The sequence below is a fragment of the Sinocyclocheilus anshuiensis genome, unplaced genomic scaffold (assembly GCF_001515605.1).
Source record: "Sinocyclocheilus anshuiensis isolate Anshui unplaced genomic scaffold, SAMN03320099.WGS_v1.1 scaffold1430, whole genome shotgun sequence".
NCBI lineage: Eukaryota > Metazoa > Chordata > Actinopteri > Cypriniformes > Cyprinidae > Sinocyclocheilus > Sinocyclocheilus anshuiensis.
The window spans coordinates 443,271-460,208 of NW_015555721.1; the positions used below are offsets into that span (position 1 = coordinate 443,271).

The following is a 16,938-nucleotide window of genomic DNA, read 5'->3' on the forward strand; positions in this document are numbered from 1 at the left end:
ATCTCGCTTATTGCTTATATCACAATATAGTTACAAAAGTGATTTAGTCAAGAGCAGTGAGAGATATTCTCTCATTTGTTGTTTTATTAACATGAATGACAGACAGCAAGAATATTAGACTGCTGTCACTTTAAGAGCTGCCCGGCTCCAAAATACTGTTACGCATGTGTTTTCTTTCTCAGCTGTTTGCTTTCACTTGAGACCTACTGTGCTTATGAGGATACTTGCAAAGACAGGCATTTTGACACTTCAAAGTGTGTATTTAACAGTTCAAGGCCTATAAAGTGGCAAAATAACTCTTTGACAGTGCTCAGAAGCAGTGTGCACATATAGCGTAATAAGTTTTCATGACCACACAGCACAGAAACATCATGTGAGCAACCGCGATAGAGACCATAGTCCAAAATCTCTACCTGTTAACAAATTTCTACCGGTTAATTGTGTCTACCGGTATATCACCCAACCCTAATCTGACACATCCATTTCTGGACTTGGAGCCTCTTCTAATGAGTTGATCAGTTGAATCAGGTGTGCTTGATTAGGATAAGTTTGAAAATGTGTAGTTTTGGTGTGCCTCCAGGAACAGGATTGGGTAACACTGCCTTTCATCATTGGGCCCAGGACGCATTCCCATGTGTCTCCCCCTGACGATGGCTCTGGCTGCTAGTAATACCTGGCATTGATTGGTGAAACATTTGCCTAAACAAGTTGATAATACCCAACCCCCTGATGGAGTAATTAATATGAGGACTGTGGCTTTGACAGGAGACGTAAGGATTGAGAGAAGAATGAAGTGTGGGAGAGAGAGTATGAGCATGATAGAGAAGGAAAAAGAGGGTGAGAGGGAGAAAAATGGTGGAAGAACCATCCATCAGTGACTCAGCTCTTACCGCTGAGGAGCAGCTACACTGTACCAAAACACTGACTCAGTCACAATGTGTGTGTGTGTGTGTGTGTGTGTGTGTCCGTGTCCGGGGAGAGGCGGCTCATCATAGCAGTGGCAGTGATAGAGTGATAGAGTGTTGCAGCACGGTCATTCTTACCCTATTATCGGAGCTGGGGATCATTGTATCAGTCATCCAGGAGCCGAACCTTGACCCTGAAGCACGGACGGTGATGGGGTTACTGACGCCAGTTAGCTTCCCACAACCTGGTGATAAAACACAGGGGGCACTATGAACGACGGCTTCAGCGGAACTCCAGTGAACCAGTCAGCATTAAACTGCCAAAAGTGACATTTATGGAGCAGAACGAATATCTGTTATATCATCATTTTGGAGTTTCTTGTGCAGTCATCAGTTTCACCCTAAATAGAACATGAGTTTGTCTCATCATGCATCTGAAAGCCAATTACTCTTTCAGCCAAATATACTTTGGGCATTTCAGTTTGAGGCCTGCTAGCTGGCTGTTTTTAACGTTCTAACATTAAATTGCTTATCTAATTGGACAGCAAGCACATTTTTACTTAATTGGATCTAATGTGGTCTCCCGACCATCAGACATGTCTACTTTACTTTTGCTTTTCCATTTAAATTACCAAAGTATTTCCAAAGTAAATTATTGCAGCTGCTCTAAAATAACTTCACAAATAATAATGTAAAACGAGTCCTGCACTGAGAATCCAACAAGTAAAAATTATTTCTATTTTCTTGCTGTAATAGGTCACATACAGTGTGTCCACAGTCAATAGATTGGTTGCTGCCTTTTCTTGATTATTAAAATCAACTCAAACCCACTGCTGCTAGATGTCTTACCGAGTTTCTGCATGCAGGAGTGCAGGCGAGTCTCCAGCAGTAGCACTCGCTGCCTGAGCTCCTCGTAGTCATAGGCTCCCATCTCCTCTTGAATTGCCATTAGTACCAGAGACAGATTCCTCACCTCCTCCCTCAGGCGAAGGATCATTCTTGCATCTGCCTTGTACTGTTCCAGCACTGGCAGCAGGGGAAGCAGCTGAGTAACCTTGTCCTTTAACTCCTGAGGTAAACGGAAGAAGGAAGGTGTGAAATGGTGGTTAGGAAAAATGAGAAACGTTAATCTCCCTCTCACAGAGGTTTGGGAATTTGCATGGGCTCTCATTAACTATTCACCACGTTCATCTCCAATATGTCATCTCGCATGACCGGTCTCCTGCCCCGGATCCGAATGCATCCTCACATGAGAACCAAATATTGATTTCATGCATTTGCAATCTCTCACAATCTACTGCTTGTCCGACGTGGTGACACAGGCCCACTCATCAGAGCGCTGTCAGCTCTCCACCTCGGCGTGACCAAGCATATACGAAAGCGCTTAAACTTGTGGGCTGATCTCAGCTCAGTGTGGGCAATCAGTTACCGCAGCCATGTGGACTGGCGGGTCTGGCATAGGCTGAGGTATATCAATAAAGGGGGTCTGAACAGCAGGTGTATCAATAAAGCATGCTCACCACAGGAGGGGCTGTTTCCTCCTTGTTAAATTTATCGTAAATCTGGTGATGGAGCTGCTCTCAGCCCTGCGGCGCCACATCATAAATCTCATTTTCCTGTTCCGAGACACAAAAATTTAGTCTCGTTAATCTCCCGGCCTGCCATAGGCGACTTTGAGCTCTCCACATTCATCAGCAGCCTCACCGAAATAAAGCCAGGCTTTGAGACTCCCACTCTTTGAAATAGTGCTTTTAACACTGGCACATCTCGCAAATTTTTCACAGCTCCAGCATAGAGAAAGGTGTGGGGGGGGGAAGAATTATGGTGCTTTGAACATGTATCGATAGATGAGGAATGATTTCTGGAACATTTTGGAATAATTTTCTATGCAGCGTTTGGTGAGATGACTCACACCGCAGCAGAGTGGGGTGGATGGGTAAGTGGTGGTGGTGCGTTTTGAATGATAGTGATACCCTTGGGAGGAGTGTCTGTGGCTTCCATTTTACTCTCTTTAGCAGACGGCTACATGTTACTCATCTTAAAGCGTGCTCTTCCATTTATATTGGTATATATATTGGTAGTGAGTCCTTCTACTATTCTGAGATCGTGCAGGGCTGCAAGCACACTCTCGTATTCAAGGGATAAAAAGGTTTAATAATAAATGGCTCTGAATCTTAGCCTTTTTGAAAGCAGCTGCTAGCTAAAAAGAAAAAAAAGCGTAACCTTTTGTATGCACGCACACACACTCATTACTGAAACAAGCTCCAAGTTCTAGGTATTAATAATTGAGGTGCATTTGAATTCTCTTAGAGGACCTTTTGGTATGTCTCAATTAAACACAAAAATCAGAGGTATTGAAGGTTAGTGTCAGTGTCTATTTCAAGTAGGGGCAGAGGCGGCAGAAAGAGTTTTAGAGTAGAGCATCTGGAGGTGGGCAGGTTGTGATGTCACTATATAAAAATACAGAGCCTGTGAATACTATTTAGCATGCACTGATGTTGCTCAATCTCCAGTCATGTTACCTAATTATTATTCAAAGGGTAATGTACTGGAGGCTTGCTGCTAAAGGCTGTGCAGTAAAACCCACTCCCCTGACCTCAAGAGGTGCACTAGTGACTGGCGCTAGAGGGCCAAGCAAAACTGTTTGCACTGGTGCCATGACCCGGATAGGGGGTGAATCTAATGGAGTCCAGCTGGTAAAGGCTGTGGAGTAAACTTACTCCCTTGACCACAAGAGGCGCACTTTTGACTGATGTTAAAGGCTGTTTCTTTGTTAGCACACCCGCCTCCCATGCTGGCTGTCACCGGGTTCGAGCCTTGCTTGGAACAGGCCAAGTGGAACCAGTTGCACTGGTGCCATGACCCGGATAGAGGGTGAATCATGGAGTTCAGCTGGTAAATGCTATGGAGTAAACTTACTCCTCTGACCACAAGAGGCGCACTTGTGACTGATGCTAAAGGTTTTACCTTGTTAGCACAACCACCTCCCATGCTGACTGTCACTGGTTTGCAGGCTGAGAAGCACTGTTGCAATAACCTTCACGTTGGTGCTTTGAATTGATGGTGTATTCAGATGTCCTTGATTTGAATAGCCTTCTAGATGTTTCAGGTAGTTTTGACATCCTTGAGATCCAGCATCAAGCCAGTTGTACATTTGTTCTGAGATTTTTTCTTAATTTTAAAAATGAAAAAAATCCTTTTAGTTTTGACCTTTTTTATTGACTGATTGACCCCTTCCCTACATAATCTAAGAATCGTTTCCTGAAATCTCTGCAAGTTCTCCTTGTTCTACTTAATCTGAAACATATTTTAATAACAATGACAATGCTCTGAAGTAAACATGGAAGGGGGGGTGAGTGTAGGCGTTGTGAGAGGAAAGGGCACACCTAATTCGCTTTGTTTTTTAAAGCCATTTTTTTAGGCTGGATATGCTTCAGTACCTGAAAACTCTTGAGGTTGAGGCTGCGTGGATTTTCAGAGGCAGTCTTCAGTTTGCCGTCCACTGTTTTCATGAGGTTCTCTGTGTCTCTCACGTACTGCAGGTCTCTGTACGTCCTCAGATCTAGCACCTCCATGGATTGAGTGATATTCTGAACCTGTTAAATACCACAAAACACAAAGTCAAAACAGTGTGATGCATCAGGGCATGTTTTTTTGAGGACACAACAGTATGACGCCTTCAATTTGTTGTAGTTCAAATCAGCCATCCTACATATTCAGACCACCCACTGAGCATCTTGCCCACATCAACACACAGGCGATCAGCACACACACCTTACTAGCTCCAATATACTCCCACATACTCCCAGAGGCCACATACACACACATAGACATTCACACACCCTCCTCCTGGCTGCTCTTAAGAGAATCGAAAAGGACACGGATTGCATGCTGGGATTCTCCTCATGTCCACACTGATGTGCATGAGGTCTCTTGTCTAATTAGCTGATCTGCATAGCTGTCAGACCCAATGGTCACACTTAGTGCAGAGGATTGTGGATGTTTGGACTTGGGCAAGGGTTAGGTGGGATCACATATTCACTCTGCATTTAGTTATTGTTTGTCATGCATGTCGTTTGTCGCAGGAGGACTAAACATATACACGCTCTCACACACACACAAGAGGCTGGGTGGTGGTAGTTTAATTCTGAACACATCTTTCTCAGAGAAGGACTGACCCAGGTGTCCTCGTTAGTCTGCGTTTTATTAGGCAGGAGCATTAGTGCCTCACAGCTGCTGGCTTAGCCACACACACATTTTATTGTCTGAGTGGTTGAGTTATGTTGCCGTATGATTGTAGATAAGGTGTTGTTTAGACCCTGACAGAGGAGCAAGGCAGGATTTAAGATAGCATTTGTGGTAGGATTTAAAGGCATAGTTCACTCAAAAATTAAAATTCACTATCACTTTGTATGATAAACAGATTGATCCTATATTCCCTCTCACAACATATATCGTGACAAATTTCAAACATCAATGACATCTGGACAAGTGACTTAACCAAGTTGATGTTAGTTCACGTTTAAGGTTCCTATTTGATTTAGTTTGTGTACGCTTGTGGTAATCATTGTTTTGATTTGATTTGAGAGTGAATAAAGCCTTACATTTTAATCTTTTAATTTAAGGGATTGTATTGCTTCAGAAGACCAGAATTTTGTTACCCTTGTGTCCTTTTTGGAGCTTAAAAGTTTTGGACCCCAATGACTTTCAGACAAAAACAGCTGAGGCGTTCTTCAAAATGTCTTAATGTACAGTTTCAAACGACATTAGGGCTCATTAAATTATGGCAGAATTAAAATTTTTGGGTGAACTATTCCTGTAAGGCAGAGTTTGTGGCAGAATTTGAGGCAGAGTTATATTGTGGTAGATTGGCTTGACTGTGAGTCATGTGCCTTATTGACTCACTCTGTCTGGAGGCCCAAATTTGTCTTCTCAGGAATCCCTCTCCAAACTGCTTTAATTTCAGCCTCTATTTCGCTGCTTCTCTCTTCATCTCTGCCTCCATCAGCTGTGCTCATTAGGTAGTCAAACAGCTGCTTCCCATTGTAGTGTGATTCCAAAGCTCTCTCTGATTCAGTGAGCATGATGTTGATGGGGACGTGTGGTTCTTAATGGGTTGCTGTTCACAGATGAGGCTGGAAACTACTGAGGGCTTGGTGAGGAAGGAGGAAATGGGGGCCAGTCAACTGGCTGAGAGTCTAACACTCTATTTATGCCGACACTCTGCATTTAACTGCCAATCGATTGAACTGTGCATATCAGCAGTCTCAATACCCAGCCGTTTCTCTGTAGCAAAACATCTCTCTCTCTCTCTCCTTGATTTCTTTTTATATTTCAAATTCTCTCCCTCACACTACATATGGAAAAGAACGAGGCTATATTGTGTGTTTGATACTGCAACTGATTGACGAGCTTCATCAGCTATGTTAACAAGGTTGAGTTCCACCAAACAGACCAGCACAAAATCCCCACTTGCCAGCAAAATCCAGTCTGAACCAGCATGGAAATGCATGCTAATCTAAGATAGTCTTTTTAACAGGGCTTTCCATCTCTTTCATTTTTACTTCACACAAAGTCTGTATGTGGTCAGTAGGGTTTAATAGAGTCTTTTGTGTTCCACAGGTGAAAGAAATGTATGACACAGAGTTTGAAAGACATTCTGTCATCATTAACTCACATGTGGAGGCTACATTTTCATTTTTCTGCTCTCAAACAGGCTGTCTATGTGAATCTGAGGCTTTTAGTAAAGCTCTGTGCATTGAGTGCTCCATTTCCTGATTTAGGAGGTACTTTACACTTTTTTTCAGTTGTTCTTTGCCTGGTCTTAGTCTAATGAGCACGATTAGTACAAAAAAAAAAAAACATCCTACCGGCTCAGCAGAATGAATCCAATTTCACAGCAGTATTTAGGACACGTCCTCTTTTAGGTGGTTGTTTGCATCATGTACTTTCACAAACTTTCTCTAATGGGGAACAGTATTATGCAATGTTTGGGATCCATGTTTAATGACTGTGTAATATATGTACAAAATATTACTCAGCTAGGATTTGCTCTTGACAAGCGTGTGTTATTTAGGTTATTGTGCATGTAAGAGACGAATGTCACCTTCTCCATAAGCTGACGGAGCTGTCTGCTGCGTGGGTCTCGATTACACATGTTTTGTGCTGGAGCCACAACTGTGCAGATACATTTCCCATCTGCATCCTGTGCCGAGCTGTAGATCTGCCAGCCCTCCTCTGGGCTCGGATACAGGGCCTGCATAGAGAAAGACATGGAGAGATGAAAAAAGAGAGATAGTGAAAGATGCATGGAGAGACAGAGCAAAATGCATGAGCAGAATAGAATGTGGCATCTGTGAGAGGAGGATGTTTTGATAAGCTTAGACACTTGGGAGGAAAGAGAGCTGCTTTGGATCGATAAAGCTGCTTTTTTATTGGGGGTGGAGTCAGGAGATGGATGTCTTGAAACAATGTACAGGCTCAAATGCACGGGAGATGTTTGCTTTTCATCATAGTGGGGACTTTCCGTTGAATTCAATAGTGGTTTCTATCCATACTATAGAACTAAAGCTCACACAAACCTTTCTGCCTTTTCATTAATAGAATAGCAACAATTTAAACTCAACATTTGTGGAGTAATATTGAATATTAAACTTTCATACTTTTCTTTAAAAGAGGTGATAGTGAGGTATTTATTTGAAGTAAATGGGGACAATTTTGGCAAACAACAGAAATTTAAAGCTTATATATATAGGCACTTATATATAGGCATAAGTGCCTTATATATAGGCACTTACATTCATTCTTCTGTTACGGATTTGTATTAATTGAGCTATAAAGCTGTTTAAATCATTTTTACAGTTGGGTTTATGGTGTTGGCTTGACAACAAAGTTGTCAAATTGGAAATACACAATTAGAAAGCAATTTTTAAACTAAAATCATTGTTTATCTCCTGCGGCTATATTATTGAATATTTTGGTGTATGCTGACTGGCCCCATTTTACACTTCCATTTTACACTAAGTGCCTCACTGTAGCCCATGAAGGACAAGTGGAAATTAATGATTGTGGTAATCAACATGAACACAAATGCCTTTGATTGAGCTTAACTTGTAGTGAACACAATTAGGTATGTTTATGAAGCTGGTGATTTCAGGTTTAACTGTGGCTGCACTGCACAATAAATTTCAATCGTTATCACGATTTCTGCTTCTCTCTCGATTTATTAAGCATAATCGTCTGCAACATTTGCCCACTGGCTATTTATCCTGAGAACTGTATTTTAATTTGGCATCTGTGTTATCTTGCATCGGTAACAAGCCTCCACAGGCTTTCATGGTTGTGGTTGCCAGAGTTCAAGAGTTTACCCCCAATCAGAGCATTTTCCATAAATCGATGCATTTTTTTGCTTTCTGTTTACTTAATCTTCCCAACCTGGCACCCATGTGCACATGCACACTCTACTTTACAGAAAAAGCCCGGATGAGCTAAAAACACTGGCATACAATTTGGAGTTTAGCAATCTCTATTGAGATATTCTGCTCAAAAAAATGTGTAATACGGCCAGTCTGTTTTCTTTCACGTGGTTTTCTGTGAATAAATCTGCGAGCAAAACATGCAAGATGATATTCTCTTGATTTGTGCATATGTGAAAGTGCAATAAATCCGATGAAATGTAAAAAAAAATTAAATGACAAAAATCATGTTTAATAATTATATTTAATTGTAATGAACTGTTTAGCCATTATTGAGCAGCTCTATGTTTTAAAGACTATCCTTTAAGACTAAATGAAGAATAAAGCAAGATTGGAAAAGAACAATAGAGGATGTCATTAAAGATAAATAGCATTTACAAGAAAAAGGAGCAGCAATAAAATGTCTCCTCCTGCTCTAACCTTCCCGTTTTCATTCTCTCTTACCCTCTTCTGTGTTTTTCACTCTCACGCTTCACCCTCTCTCTCCCCACGCTTCCCTGATCAGATTAAATGACTGAGTGGACAGAGAGATTCACTCCTGCCAATCCCTGCCTTTTTCACTCCCTCCACATCGCTCCTTTTCCTCCACAGTCTGTCCTCTTCTCACCTTCCTATCATTCTCATCTGTCCCTTTTTCCTGTGTCTTCAGCTCTGTTCGTCCCTGAGCAATCTCTCACTCTCTCGCTCACTCAATTTAATTCAAATTACGGCAATTCAACTCAATGATGCTTTATTAGCCTGCCAGGCAAATGTAATTTCACAAAATCAAAAGGAATTGATTTGCAAATTTAGGTGCAGAGGCAATAAAGTATACAGGTTTCACAAATACAAATGATCACAATGGATGTTATTCAAGTCAAATTTATTTGTATACCTCTTTTCACAATACACATTGTTTCAAAGCAGCTTTACAGAAAATGATACTATTATGTCTGCAGTGGCTTGCATTCATTGCTGCATTGTTTTTCATTTTGACGGAACAATTTATGGCTTTATGAATGATGACATGCTGATGTGAAATCGTGAAATAACAATTTATTGAAATTACAACATTTTTTTTCTACTTCATAATTTACATATTTTGCTGCCATTTATGTTGTAGTGCAGTTTTATCATTTTATGAGTTTCTCTGATGAGTTTCTCTGTAAGCATCATAGAGATTTTGTTTGAGGAAAAACAACTTTAAGTGATTTTTATTTTGGGAAACAGCAAAGCCATGTTTCATCCTCTGCTCGTCACTAATGGAAGCGCTATGCTCCCTTAAAAAACAACTCTGATTCCATCAAGCCTTCTTGATTTTTGCGTTTTGACTGTCAGTTGTGTTTGGTTCGACTTGAATTCTTTATTAGTCAAGTAACGTGCTAATTTTTGATCCCTTTGAAGGTCTGTATTCATTCGTTGTGGAGCTGCAATTCAATTGAACCATCTAATGGCACTTGTCTTTTCAATTTGATCGGTTTGTTGAATCTGAAGATGCAGGCAAAAAATTGATTGTTGTTTTGATTAATTCTGGCTTGAGAACATTTCTCTCTCGGTATCCGTTTCTCCAATTTATTCTCCATCTCTGTTTCTCCCCTTGAGCACATTTTCATTTAGGTAGCATTGGCTCCCTATTTTCAGTAACAACCTAGCTTTCTCTCTCTCTCAAAAGAAACAAAACACAAAAACACAATGAAATGACATTAAAGATTAAAGGACTAAAAATACACCAAACTGTTTTTTTTTTGACCCAGTAGATTACGACACACATAAAGTCTCCCATCTCATTTCGGTGAAGGTGCTTGCAAAGCCTGAAGGCATGAGAGACAGACACACATACAATTGCTGATGCCCAACACACACACATTCACGGTTCCCAGTGGTTCAGATTCACACTCAGATTTGATAAGTTTGGTCTAGCTCAAACTAAGTCATTAGTCTCGTTCCTTCTGTTCGTCTAACCTCTTGCTTGTACAGTACACGCTGATTTGCATAAGAATGCCACATACTATTTTAAATGGCCATTTTCCTGTCCAGTCTGGCATTCAGCGGCTGTCAAATCTAGCAGGGTCCTCACTTCCATTAGCAGTGATTTTCTGTGCTTCATGTCACTATCATCAAACACTCGCTGAAACTGCACTGCCATCCTGCATGGAATTTTCCCAGGTGAGCTGATACAGAAATCCAGCCTTCTTCGCGAAATGAACACAGACAGGTCTGCCGGTTAGTCTCCGAGACACGGCCCGCTCTGTTGACCACTCGTAGCCGATGTGAGACTAGCCCAAGCGTGTCTCGCCCTGGCCTGAAAGAACGCGCTCTTCGAGTGTATTACCACCCTAACATTTCATCATCAGTCTCATTCCCGTCCCGACGGACCTGCGGCTTAGTGTCTGAGCACATCAGATATGGTTAGCGTCGAGCTCTGGCTCAATCTATACGCCAATCTGCCGCCCGCAGCCCCTTCGAGCGGATAAAACTGTCTCATCAATCATCGGGGCGGTACATGCACCTCACATGTTAAACATCGGCGCGGCACGTGTGCCCAACCGACGGGTGGAAGATATGAGCCGGGAGGCCAGTGGGGAGCTGCGCTTTCGCATAAATATGCTTTCTGTTCATTAATGTTGCATAAATGTTGAGTTTTAATTTAAGAACTGATTAGAATCACCCCTGGACTCATTACCACCCACCAATTCATTCTGCTGTAATTTCCTCTCATCTACTGCTAATGGCAGAGTAGAGAACGGGGGGGGCACACAAACACACACTCCATATCACTCACAGATGGGTGTAGCATCTCGTCCTTATTCAGATCTTCCTATCCTATCCAGCATCTGTACTGTATGAGGGTGCATGTTACGGAATAGGCCAGTTATTTATGAACAAACAGGTCAGATGAAATGAGCCACGGTTTAATTAGTAATGGTTGAGCTGTCATCCGTAAACGGCAGGGTGAGTGTATCCGCATGCGTCTCTTTTTTTTTACTTCTCATTTGCATTTAACAGCCTGCAAATGATCAAATTACTCTGTCAGTAGTGCGCAGTCTGTTTGCTGGCATTTAAGAAGACGAGCGAGTGAATGGAGTTGCTGATCATATGTTGTGTATCCTAACCAGGTGCGACACGATAAAGCAGAAAGCAATATATGGTACGCCTTCTATGTTCATTTTAGTTGTTGTCCTAACCTGCCGGGGTCACAGTAAGTGATGAGCAAGACATTTTGTCAGCTGCTTGGTTTCTATTTCTGTCGCATTGAGCAAGGAAGACCCTGTCTGCAGTCAAATCACATTGGTCCAAAATCCCTCTTTACATCACTGGATACTCAGTCATTTTTTTCCTCATTTAAAAAAGTTGTACACAAGGAAATTAATAGTAGCTAGTTAAAAATCATATACACTTACATGAGATAATGCCTAATAAAAGCAGTTTTATTCTACATTAAGTGGGTCACCTCAAGGGGGCAGTCATGTTGAATCACATGACACCTATTATTCACTTACACCTATTATTGGATTCAGTCACTTGTGGAATAAATTAATCATGGCTGATAGCAATTATGCGGCGGACAGCTCTTCAAGTGTAGTCTGAAATATCGTAATTACAAGTTTCGTGCACATGAATGACTGTGCAAGTCCCATTTACGGGTGGGAAACTCTGAATTCCAGATGATACACGAGTGGCTGGGTTGTGACATTGAGGGTTGCATTTCAATTTGAAACATGGTGGAAACACTAATCTATTATATACTAATCTATAATATGCATAATACATCATGCAATATATCATATGTATGCTATGCATAAGTAATAGAAATTAGTAGTCTTCATAATTTTGAATTCCGATAGTTGGGTTAATTGTTAGTTTCAATATAATTGTTTTGTTTAGGCTACTTCCGTGTTGTTTCTGACTTGAATGTGTGACGTGTCACAATAACCAATGCCCAACTCTGTAAGTTTCTCAGGTGCACTTGAAGGCAGCATTAGAGCATTTCTACAATGGCACTCTACGGTTATTTTTGGGGATTTTGTAATTAGGGCTGCATTGATAAAATCAATGATCAATTGTAGCTATCAGCTGAAAATAAAAATAATTGCAAACAAATCAAATTGTGTCTGCGTAATATGCCATGTCACCATACAGCTATATAAATGAAAAACACATTTCTATGGACAAAATGCATCTGGAAAATAGTGGAGGACAAAGACCGAGCTGCTATGGGAAAACTGCACAATCTAAGCTGCCCAAAACATGAGAATGCTTTATATTAAAGAGGGAGGAGGGGGTCTAATGCTGTTTCATGCATTCTGTGTAATCTACACTGTTAAAGAGTTGAATTCTCATGCTAAACATGGCCAAAGTTAAAAAAAAAACAATTGGGTAATTCTGTGTTTTATGCACTCCTTCCAGGTTCGTATAAGTTTCGGAAAGTTTTTTTCAAGCATGGACCTTCATGACATCATGAAGGGCAGAATTTCTTGTATGGGCATTTCTCGCAGAAGAGCACTTAGACGCACACATCGACCTGGGGTGTGTTTCCCAAAAGCACCGTTAGCTAACTATGGTCGTTAGTTATATTTAACTCTATTAGTAATGAAGGAACTTGTGACCATAGTTGTGTTTGGGAAACGCACCCCAGAGCGAGAGCAAGAGCAAGAGCACGCCCATCAACGTCATCGGCAGTGCTGCACAGGACTTGCTCAAGAAAAATGTCTCTAAAGCAGTGTGTTTTTGGATGTGAGGGAAAGATAACCTTGTTCAGCTTCGCCAAAGAACCCAATGGGGCAGCAACAGAGTTTCGCAAGTGTTTATTTGTTCCTGTCATTTCGGTGACGAATGTTTTATTCGGCCCAGTTCATGTTCTGATGAGTAAATAAGTGTTTTCCTCATACTAGTTGTTAATTTCTAATTTAGTGATTTTAACTTCTGCTTTAGAATGGTAGGCAATTCGTTTTAGATTTAGAATGTAAAAATTCTAACAATGTTTGGATTTTTCTGATTAATCGATTAATCAAATAAATAGCCAGCAGATTAATAAATAACCGGTTATTAACTAACCATTAGTTGAAGCCCTGTTTGTCACATTGTGCTGCATTTTTAGTGGACAGAAAGATTTCTTTTCACTGGAAAGCTGTTTTGTTGTACCTGGTCAGAACACTATGTGAGAGCCTAAATTTGTTTTGAGCTCTGAGCCATTACAAGGATAAGAGCGGCATTGAGAGCAAGGACTGATGGGAGATCAGAAATCAATTTGGCACATTTCACTCAACAGGGATGACATCATGGCTGAATGGTGTCCTAGGCACCACAGAGGAATAATCGGCAAGTTGAGAGCCTAAATTGATGTCCCACAGGCCCAAGCTCACTTAACCAACACCTCCTTTGTTCTACAACTCAAAAATGTCAAGTGAAAGGCATGGAGAAGAGCACACTGATAGCTTCACCGAGAAATCCAGAACAACAGACCAAAGGAGGAAAGAACCTGGTGTGAGGGCAATAAATAACTAGATGCCGCAGCTAGTGTTTGTGTGAGTGGGAGGGACAGAAACACAGAAAAAAAAAACAGAGAATGAGAGAGTGAAAGCACCGAGTGAAAGCAGAGAGCTGCTGAGGGGGAAGATGCCGAGGTCTAATTTCAGACCTGAAGTGGCAGTTTCTTACTCAGCCGAACCGCTGCCAAAGTCTGACACCAGCTCCATTATGTGCCCAGCCCTCATTGTGAGCCCCACACACTGCTCGACCTTTACCAGCCTCGATCCCGCAGTTTGATTTTCAACCTGCCCCGGCTCGGCTCGGTTGGAAACCGTCACACACATCCCACGCGCTCCCTACTGAGGAGAAGCCACCCAGGTATTGACGTCCAATTGCGAAAACGGAAGGTGATCAATAGGCACTGAGAGCAGGAAGTTCGGGTCACCTCCCCTCTCTGGGCTTCCTCTCACTCACCGTCGCCACTTCTGCTCGTGATCTCCGGCTGGCCTTTACTTTGAGGGCGCTATTAACACATTACGGAAAAGATTAACCAATTACAGAGGCACGCTTGGCCCCCGAGACGTCTGTGGGTTTGAACCTAGGGAGGTTTTCATTAGACCGAGTTCTGAGCTCGGCACTGTAGTCGGCGTAAATGAGATCGTAAATCTGTAGGCTCCATTTCATGAAAGTGACAGGAAGTCTATTACAACTTTCATAAGAAGCATGTGGGAGATGGCCACGAGTTGTTTTCTACAGAAAGACCTTTATTGGTGCTCTGTGAACCCAGGTTTCCACAGTAACGAGGAGAGAGAAAATTGCCTTATTTTTCTCCTTAGATGTCCTTTAGTGTGTTTTCATTCTTCTGACCTTTTTTTACCATTCTCTCTCTCTGTCTCTCTTTTTTTTTATCAACATAAGGCTTTGTAGTGGAGCTTTGTGATTACATATTACCCTGAAGCCCAACATTGGCATCTGTCTACACTCTAAAACATGGATGTGAGCTTCTGCTATGGCTCCGAGTGCTTCTTCTATCATAGCATACTTCCATAACACTCATGAACAACTTTAAATATCCAGTACTCTTGTAAAGCACAGATGCTGATGCAAATGAACATGAATGTCCTGCATACACACAGTTGCTAGTGTTCCCTCTCTAAGCTCTAAGACACAAAAATAGAGCAGCATAAAACCGGCGAATGAGATATTACTCTGTTTGCCCTCTGAGAGCATTTAGATGCTCAGTTTCCTACAGGCGCTCTTAAAGATTGCCCTGCTTCTGCCTCTGAAAATAAAGGATTCAGCTACCAATTTTGAGTATGGTATTGATAATGTGACTGAAATGTTGGAAGAGCTTCCACTCCAATAAGGTCCTGCTTCCTCATATCTGCAAAGGTGCCAGTCAAGGGACTGATGGGGCCTTGTATCAACATGATTTACAGTTTCTTAACTACAGGAATATTAATATTTATGTGAAGGTTGCTCACAGTCCTTTAGCTTGTCATCAGACATCAAGAGTAGTTTCCTGTTAATCAGCACCTTTCTGAGGTGGAAGCATGAGGGTTATATTACATTGAGAAACCTATTAGACATTAGCATTTAAATTAATCTGAATGGCAGTTGCTGGGCTGCCATCTTAGCTTATTGGACCACATAACTTCTTAAGCTAATCACCTGATCTGTATCTAGTGACTCTAGGGCTGCAGCAAAATTATGTCATGCCAGCGCTGATTGGCTGATTCCCCACAGTAACAAACATAGTCCCAAATCATTCCCTAAGATATCCTGAGCTGTGACTCAAAGGCAGCAGAATGGAAAAAAGAAACATTTTAAGGTCCATTATATGCTTTTAAGAGCACTCCAAATCAAAATTGTGCACTGGCCAAACACTGACTTTATTAAAATGAATATTTATGCTTGTAAATATAACTGTAGTCAAAATACACAGCTAATTTAGAAGGACCGCAAATGGAAAAATGCGCTGTTCACAGTCAGATGGTAACAGCATCTACCAACATGGGCTACCGAGGCTTATTAGCAACACTTTGTCCTTTTCTATCAGCGTGGAAAGAGTAAATAAACGTGAAGACTAAGGTGAGTCTGATTAGATGTCCCTTCTAAGGCTGTAAATCTCAACATTGTCATCTGTGGGTGTGTGTGGTGGTGACAGCAGCCAAAGTGGTTCAACCTCACTTTCTCATTTAGAGATCCCTGGTGGGCAGCAACAGCTGAGCAGAGCTGTTTTGGTGCTTTCATAACAGACAGATCTGAGCCACTCCAACGAAAAAAAAAAAATAAATCCAAAGCTTCATGTTTCCAATTCCCAAAGAGTCAGTAGAGTTTAGCAGAATGTTGTTTCTGGTGCTTATTTATGCATATCGGTTTCCATGACATTCCTTTCATATTTTGGTCCCATGAAAATGAGAAACAGCGGCTGATAACAGCCACATGGTCATGTGGCTTTGTTAAGTGTTTGTGTTCATTACACGTTTGTTGCAAATTGTCCTACGGCTTCTCACTTGCCTCTCATTTATTTCTCATAATCGAGGAGACAGTTAGTGTCAGACTCACCCCTGAACCAGCAGTATTCGCCACACACATTCGCCTACACGCATACATGGAACAAAATCTTTACCCAGTAATCACTGTGGTATTAAGACATTCCTGTATACTTGCTTCTGTGCAGCTCTGCTGCTCTTGCTGTGCATATGTAAAGGTAGTTTCCTTACCTACATGAGTTTTTTCATCTTTATAGGTGAAGTGTAACTTAAATTACAAGTAATTTGTAGATTAACTTTCTAAAAAATGTGACTTTGTCGTGCTTTGTCGTATTTTTGAGTATCTCACCTTCAAGCCATCCTAGGTGTAGGGGTCGAGATTTTGAAACCCAAAAAAGTTAATCCATCCATTATGAAAGTACCCTGCACGACTCTGGGGGTGAATAAAGGCCTTCTGAAGCGAAACAATGTGCTTGTGTAAGAAAAATATCAGTGAACGTGCGTATGACAGTTAGCGGAAGCTAGAGATTACGGTTTACAAATTTTAAATATGGATATTTTTCTTACACAAACACATAGCTTCAGAAGGCCTTTATTAACTCTTTCCCCGCTAGC

General features: G+C 41.5%; 1 protein-coding gene across 3 annotated transcripts in view; it reads right to left on the reverse strand.

Annotated features, from left to right (window-relative positions):
• LOC107672488 (noelin-2-like) overlaps positions 1-16,938 on the reverse strand; it is a 74,965-nt gene that overhangs the window by 5,959 nt on the left and 52,068 nt on the right. For all 3 annotated transcript variants that reach the window (XM_016465700.1, XM_016465701.1, XM_016465699.1), the window contains exons 2-5: positions 7,012-7,161; positions 4,346-4,501; positions 1,755-1,974; positions 1,044-1,150 (exon numbers count right to left, since the gene is read on the reverse strand). In XM_016465700.1, the coding sequence (XP_016321186.1) occupies positions 1,044-1,150; positions 1,755-1,974; positions 4,346-4,501; positions 7,012-7,161 (633 nt within the window). The remainder of the gene's footprint in view (positions 1-1,043; positions 1,151-1,754; positions 1,975-4,345; positions 4,502-7,011; positions 7,162-16,938) is intronic.